General features: G+C 46.3%; 1 protein-coding gene across 1 annotated transcript in view; it reads left to right on the forward strand.

The window, feature by feature from the left end:
- Nucleotides 1–3,612: 3,612 nt before the first annotated feature.
- MBD3 (methyl-CpG binding domain protein 3) overlaps nucleotides 3,613–7,946 on the forward strand; it is a 15,324-nt gene continuing 10,990 nt past the window's right edge. Inside the window, exons 1-2 of the mRNA XM_009329073.1 lie at nucleotides 3,613–3,676; nucleotides 6,411–6,570. Of these exons, the coding sequence (XP_009327348.1) occupies nucleotides 6,469–6,570 (102 nt within the window). The 5' untranslated portion in view covers nucleotides 3,613–3,676; nucleotides 6,411–6,468. The remainder of the gene's footprint in view (nucleotides 3,677–6,410; nucleotides 6,571–7,946) is intronic.

The following is a 7,946-nucleotide window of genomic DNA, read 5'->3' on the forward strand; positions in this document are numbered from 1 at the left end:
ATCCTGGTGTCCTTATCTGGCCTTGCTCGTTGGCAAAATGTACGCGATCGCCTTCTGCACGTTGTTAGGTTTCATGTTTTTAATCAGATGACGGTTGTGAGAAAAGCGTGCCGTGCTGGGTGGTGAGTGAACCAGCAAATACCATCCTCGAGAGCGGAGAGCTGGAAGCGCCGGCTCCACCGCTGCAGCCTGGAGTCTGCGGGGAGAAGAAAAGACCACTGGCAGCAGCTAGAGGAGGTGCAGCTGAAAGCTTAAAAGATCCCTGTTTTTCCAAGAACTTATTTGTAAAGTTGCGGTCTCAGAGCTGAACTTAAAAAAGAGGGGCAGAGAGGATAAGTAGCGTGTTTTTATTCCCAAGTTATAATGGATTTTCCTTTTATATCAATTTGGACAGAGATCAAAAGTATAATAGGGCCCTGCTGCACTAATTTTTGGTTACTGTTGCATTTTGCATTACCTCAGAGTGGAAAATAAATGTGTGGCAATTTATTAACACCTCTGCTATTTCTGCCTGTTGTTTACCTGGATGATTTTTTTGTCTGGCTACCCCGAATGTACAGATGCAGTAAGCGTTTGTGGAAAATTGCATGCGTGGTTTGGAAACGAGTGCTCTCGTGTGCAATCGCTAGCCTTGAGAACTGACGCTGAGCCGAGGCGATCAGCGGCGGGGTGGCAGTTACTGCTTTTCTGAACCGTTGTTTAGGGCTACTGCACTTTCTAGCTGGAGGTTTCCTTTTGTAACCCTAGGCACTAGCAGCACGTGCTTTTTGCGGGAAGGTTTCTGTCGAATACGAGCTCTGCTTTGGGTGACAAGACAAATGGGTTGTGCCGAGTATGTTCAGCCCGTGAGATGTGAGTCTGTGTGAGCTGGTTGCTGGCTGGAAATTGAACCCTCCTCGAGGTGTAAGTCCCTGGGCAGATTTTTAGAAACAGTCCTATAACCTCACGCTTACCAGCTGTTGATTGTGCAGAAATTTTTTAGCTGGAGTGCATTCTCTCGTCTGCCTGTGGCTTCAGAGTCGGGAAACCCAAGAGGGTGGTCTGGCTGATGTGGTGGGGCTTGTGGACCGAACTCAGAGCAAACAGGAAAGGTGCGGGGATGCAGGATTTCAGGAAGGGAAGCGTATCGGGGATTTTGTGAAAGTGGCACGTTGTCTTTGAGAGAGTTTTGGCTATAAAGGCTCTCTTCAAACTCAGTGTTCTCACCTAGGCGAAGGAGAATTTAGTGCTGCTCTGTGTGGCTTTTCTTCATAGTATTTTTCTGCTGAAGATGACCCAAGTGTCTGAGAAGTTTGGGATCACTGCTCGTCTCTGCTTTGAGGAGTTGTTGACATTGCTGTTCTGGAAAACTTAACAGATCTGTTGGGTGAAGCTTATTTTGCTGTGAATTTCTTACCTATGCAGCACCTATGTAAAAAGTTGAAGAAAACGTTTTTAACATCCCCCAAGTATATTTTGGTCTGTATACTCCCCCCCCCCCCCCCAAAAAAAAAAAAAAAAATAGGAGGGTAATCTCATAGTGGCAAAAAATTGAGGAGAATGCTTTTGCTGAGACCGTACTTTGCTCTTTCTTGGTTGTTCTGTTTTGCCCACAGCTCCCCCAGGGAAGCTCTCATGATGCTTGAGATGAGCCTTATAAAAATGGCTAGTTATATTTGGGCTCATTGCTGTGTTATGGGACTGCCGCTTGGGTTCTTGTTTAGGGGTGGGGTGCTTCTGGAAATTTGGGAGATTGTGTGTGTATCAAAGTTGTTTTTTTGTTTTCTGGGAGGGGGTGTTGGTGTTTTTTGGGGTTTTTTCCTTTGTTTTTTTGGTGTGGTCGGAGCCCAAGTCACTGAACAAAGACAACCCCGTTGCCCTGCGGGGCAGGGAGCATCCCTTACATGCTGCTGCTGGCAGTGGTGCGGGGCCTCCATGCGCACGTAAATACTGCTTGGGACAGCTGGGGTGGCAAGGGACAGCTTGATCCCCCGAGGCCGCTCCGCGCAGAGCTGAGGGCACCCGTTTGTGGAGGGATGGGGAGATGCTGCTGCGCAGACGTGTGAAGACACGGGGTGGGTTATGGCAGCTGGAGTTACCTGGTCTTGCTTGTTCACGCCGGTGCTTTTTGTGTGCACTGGTGAAAGCTGCGAGTATGTCTGTGCTAGCCTGTCCTGGGATAACCGAGTTGTTGGAGTGTGGGACGACCGAGGCAGGACTTGGTGCAGATGCTGCAGCCGGGGATAACGTGAAGATGCTGCGAGAGAGGGGGGCTAACGGTGGCAGCTTGTGAGGTGTCCCAGGGTACGCGTGTCTCCCGAGGAAGCGGTGTCAGGGGGCGTAGGGCACCCGAAGGGCCCCCGGCACCGGCCTTTGCCTGGAGCAGAGCTGGGGAGAGAAGTGCGGCGGAGGGAAGCCGGGGTGGGCTGTGACTCCCCAGCTCCGTGCAGGAGGGAGCACGATTGAAACGGAGAAGGAAAAACATTTTGCATTATACCCGTCACCCCCCACCGAGGAAACGAGGCTTTGGGCACATGCTATTGATCACCCTTTTTACCTAGTTTATTCCCGTCCCCAGTTCTTTAAAAGGCAGGTGACGCCTGGGTTTGTTCGGGGTTTTTTTTGTCTTTTGTCCCTTGCTTTCCAAGTTGTGCAGATCCTGCGTAGGCTAAATGGGGAGAGCGGAGGGGAGGAGACTCGTGTAATGAGGGAGGAGGGGAGAGGGCCAGGGCTTGCAGTCGGTCTCTGCTTAAGAATATAAGGCAGGAAACAAAGGGTGAGCTGCACATGGAGAGCAGCGGACACCTGGCAGCGCCTGGCCCTTCAATAGGCTGCCACGCATTCAGCTTAATCCGCGCCTAAAAAGTCTGTGAATAACAACTGAGGGTGGCTTGGGTTCGGTCATACCACCCCTCGGTCCTCTTCGGTTTTGTTAGTGCCCAGGCAGGCTGCGCGAGCAGAGAATGCGTCGGAGCTTTTGATGGATGAGCATGTAAAATCGTTTGCAACTCTGCAGTTGCCTTGCTTTTCGTAACGTGAAGTGTGAAAGACCTTAATCCAGGAACCAAGTACAGTGTGCTCACAGTGTCAGTGCCTGCAGTATTATTCAGAAGAGGTTGGGTTTTGCAGCTTTGTACCAAGATGTCTCCTGGGTCTCTTCAAAGTCTTTCTAGATAAAAAACAGGAGTGCAGAGCAAAGCTTTTGCTCTGGAGTGGAAGGAGATTTCATATTTTGTGACATTTAAGGGGCACACAAGCATTTTAACGACGTTCAGAATGCTGGTTTACTGTTTCTGTGCTTTGTGGTGTGCAGCAAGCAATCCCGCTGCTCAAGTTTTGTGGTTTTTTTGGCTGCCTCTTTTTCTTTTTTTCTTTATTTCCTTTCCCCTTTGACCCTATCAGGTGTCTGTAGGTTCCCTCAATGGCTGTGTCCTACCGAGCGTGTTCCTGCCAGAGGGACCCCAGGAGCTCCAGAGCACACCAGCCACTTCCTTTCTGTTTGTGTTTACTGAGCAAGTTTACTGTCAGCTTTGAGTTGTAGCTTTGTTCCCTGGTCTGCTATTGCCCCAGAGAGGCTTGGTACAGTATTGCCTTTTTCAAGACATAATCAGAATAAAAGTTTTTCTTCTGAACATTTCAGTGCTTTTCCTTTGGGCCAAGCTTCCCCAGGAAGAGACAGGACTCTGAGTCATTTCAGGTGGGTTTTTTTTAGACATATGTGGACTTTGAGCAGTTTTTCAGATCCATTGCAAAATTACTAGAACACATACTAAACAAAAAAGCTGAAGGGCTGTGTTCATTTAAAATACTGTCTCTGAGTGTATCTGGCTCTGTTGTTCTGGAAGTTATGCTGCGCTTCTAAGTGCACGATTCACTGTAATGTATTATTTTTAAGACACTAAACCGTAAATTTGAGCTGCGGATCTTGGAAGAGGAAGCAGTGTCATATTCTTCATGTAGTAGGAGTTTCTCGTCTTGGCTTCACTGACGGCAGCGATGGCTCTGACCTAAAAGCTGCTGGAGTTGGTTATTCCTCTTTCTGGATTTGAGGCATATAACTCCCTTTATATTTTTAAAAAGTGGTTTCAAATTTGAGTCTGGACCCAGTCTCTGTTCCTGTCTGCTTATTCCTACTCTCTGTGTCACCTTCTGGCCTGAGTGTTTGTGCAGCTCCGTTGGGAACTGGTCCAGCTGAGGAATAACCAGTGATAAAACGTCTCCTCCTCTTCTCCCTACCCTCTAAAGATGGATTATTTTCCCCATCTGGTTAACTGTGCATTTGCACGAGTGCTTTCATGCTCGAGTAGTGGTGGTGGCGGGGAGTAGATACGGGCAGGATAAGCAGCTCGGGAGCAATCGGGGCCAGGAGCGTGCTAAGCAAGATGCTGTGTGGGGGATGACCACCACCTCTCAGTCGTAAGTCCTTTGAGAGACTTTCTCAGATGTCAGGTTTAGTATAATTCATTTTAACCTTGTCTCTCAGTTTTTGGAGAGCTTTTAATACTTTGGTTCTTTCTGGGTTTTTTAATCTATTTTTTTTGCATACACAGTCTGACTTGGACTAATTGGTTTGCCACTTTCCCGTACTAGAAATTCTATGCTTATGCTATTTTTTTCAGACCTTTCCCCTAATAAAGGCTTCAGGGAAGGAGATAATGTGTTGAAAAGAGGCTTTTTTCCTTTGAGCTTTTTTTCCTTTGAGAAGACCCTAGAGAGGTTGTTAGTGTCTTACCAGTGCGAACACCACCACCGTGGTAGAGCGGGGTCTGTGCTGCTGAAATAGTTAGCGATAATTCTTTCCTCTCATCCTGTGACAACTTTATTTCAAGTTATTCTTGGCCTTCAAATAGAACCCTGGCAACAAGTAGCCTGCATTTCTGGCTTCAGGAATAACAGAAGGTAACCTTAATCACAGAGCTCCAACTGTCCTCAGGAAGCATTTGAACCTCATTGGCGTTGATTTGTCTCCGGCAAGTATAAATTGCACTGATACCACTTCTCAGTAGAAAAAATAGAGACTCCAATATGTGGGTACTGCTTCTAGTCATCTCAAGTTCAATGCTTGGATATTGTGGAGTTGCTTTGAATTGAGTTGTTGAACTCATGGGTGCCACCACCGGGTACAACGGGCAACCTATTAGTAAGGTCACATCCCAGGGAGACCTCACACCTTCTAGATGAGATCCTTGGTACATCGAGAGTGGAGGGTATTTGTAGGCTAGGGAGGAGATCACCCCACTTCCATGCAATATGGCTGGAAAAAAATGTTCTAACACTACGAACCGCTCAAAGAAGAAAATGGATAAATAAGGGTGGAGTGGTAACTGGCATTTTTGGTCTTAAAATGCCTTTCACCCAGCCAACCTGTGTTCAGATGATAGATGTATGTGGAGAGAGCTTCTACCAGATGGGTACTAAGATTGAATATACAAGTTGCAAGGTGCAGAAAACCAGAAATGAGAGAAACTACGGGAATAAGGAGGCATTGTTATGAAGCTAAATGAGAATGTGAAGAATGCTTTGTGCTTATTGTCTGTATAGTTCTACGCTGCAGTCATAACACATTGATGTATTTTTGCTTTATGCATAAAAAATAAGAGCTTACCTAGCAGTGCTTTTTGTAGTAGTGCAAAAGGTTATGTTATATCATTAAAAAAAACCAAAACCAAACAACAATGAGGAGTTGGAGTAATTTGTGCCTGCTTGCCAGGTTGTAGTCTTTCATGTGAAACCAGGTGTTTAAAAAGACTCTCTTCCATTTTGCCATTAATGGAAAGTTTTCCAACGTTTTGACCTTTATCTTTGCATCACTTAAGCTTTGTAATTCTTTGCTTTGCAGCTTGTCAGCAGTTAACTTCTGTTCTTTCTCCTTGCTACTGTGTAATCCTGAAGTTAAGTGTTCAGAATGCTACCGAAGACTTGTAATCAAACCTGAATGTGCTATTCAAGGTGGGGGGGGGGGGGGGGGGGGCCGGGGGGGGGGGCGAGGAGTCCGAGGAGACGTTTGTGGTGCTAGTCGTGGTGCTAGTCAAACGTAACACTCCGGGGAGAAGAAGCTGTGCTTGAAAACGGGCATTTATTATTTGAGACAACCAAGTGATAAGTACATCTGTGCTGATGTCTCCCATGTCGGTTATTGTGTGAATTATGCTATGTTCATTTATACCTGGTCTGAATCTTCCTCTTTACGTATAAAAGCATTTTAACATGGTCTGCACTTAATTTGTCTCTTCCACCGTAACCATGAGGAGGAGTTGATATGAAAGCAATAATATCCATGTAGAGTTTAATGTGAGTTTCATTCTTGGAAGTTTAGCAGGCGTTTTTCATGAAGGAAGTAAAAATTGCCTCTCCTGAGTTGCAGTGAGCGCTGGTATTGAAGTCCAGAGCATTTTAATTTCCCTCCTTGTTTCTTTTCTGTGTTTTTTCAGCCCAAGTGGTAAAAAGTTCCGAAGCAAGCCCCAGCTGGCACGCTACCTGGGGAGCTCGATGGACCTGAGCACTTTTGACTTCCGCACAGGAAAAATGTTGATGAATAAAATGAACAAGAACAGACAGAGGATGCGCTATGACTGTTCCAACCAAGCCAAAGTAAGAATAAGATGCAGTGACAGCTTTCCCCTTTCCGTCTGCTATTGTACTGGCCAGACTGCCTCTCAGAAGAATATCTGTGATAGTGTGAAAATTAAGCATTTTGTAATTAATGTGTGAAACTGGAGTTGTATGAGATAACATCTCTGTCATGGGGTGTGGACAAATACTGCAATTCACTGGTTCTTCCAGGGTTCTGATACCATGGAAGAATATTGCGGTACTGCTAAATCTTCTGTACAGAAGGGCTGGAGAGAGGGCTGGCATCTTTCTCTTCCCCTCCCTGGAGTGCGAGATTGCCTTCTCCAGCACGATCTCCTCCAGAGCCCCAAATCTCCAGCCGACTCCTGTCGCTGTGCAGCAGCTCCGCTCTGGCATTTGGTTTGGGGGAGGAGGGAAGAGTGGTGTGGGGCAGCAGGGATGAGGAGGCAACGCAGCTTCCCGCGAACGACCCCCTGCAGCTGTCCATAGGCCGTGCTGGTATCTCGGCTTTGGAATGGATATAAGGAGGGGGTGCATTTCGGGCACAAAGCTGAAGAGACAAGAGGGTGACAAGGCCTATTTGAGGAACAAAATAAAAGAGTCTGTGTTTGGCACCTGGTAATTTTGATTGTTAAGGTTTAGTCAAGATTACAGTGACATTGGTGTACTGCCTGTCTGGATAGATTGGCTCAAGTCATTCTTAAGTATCTTCATTGGACGCTAAAAGCTTTTTCAGAACCCAAAAGCTTATGTCTGTGCACCTAAACATTAAATGTGGAATAGAGCATAATGCTTATTTTCTAAATATGTCAACCAGTCAAGAATCATCATCATCATCGGAGTGATTGGAACACGTACTTGCAGCGCTAGGTGCTGTAGTGGTATTTGAAAAGAAACATGCCTTGCTGCAGAGACGAGCAGCTAACGCACATTTCATAGGCTAAAAATTTTGCCCAAACCTTTAATAAATGTACGAATATTTACCATTGGCTTATAAATGGATTAGCACACAGATGATTCAGAACGATATTTGTCCTGAATACATCTTTTCTACATCTCATGAATAAATATGTTAAGCAGACACGGTGTCTGCATCCTCGAGAACAAAGTATGTCCTACAGCCATTTCAAGACTTGCATGTTAGATCTCGGGAACAGTCTTCCTATGTTTCCGCTAACATAAAATGTAGTCACGTAGTGAAAACTTGATTGTTATTGAAGCTCAAGGGCAGCCTGGGCTGCAGTGACCATGAAATGGTGGAGTTAAAGATCCTTAGGGCACCGAGAAGGGCACACAGCAAGCTCACTCCCCTGGACTTCAGGAGAGCAGACTTTGGACTCTTCAGGGATCTGCTTGGTAGAGTGCCATGGGACAAAGCCCTGGAGGGAAGAGGG

The sequence above is a fragment of the Pygoscelis adeliae genome, unplaced genomic scaffold, assembly GCF_000699105.1.
Source record: "Pygoscelis adeliae isolate BGI_AS28 unplaced genomic scaffold, ASM69910v1 Scaffold537, whole genome shotgun sequence".
NCBI lineage: Eukaryota > Metazoa > Chordata > Aves > Sphenisciformes > Spheniscidae > Pygoscelis > Pygoscelis adeliae.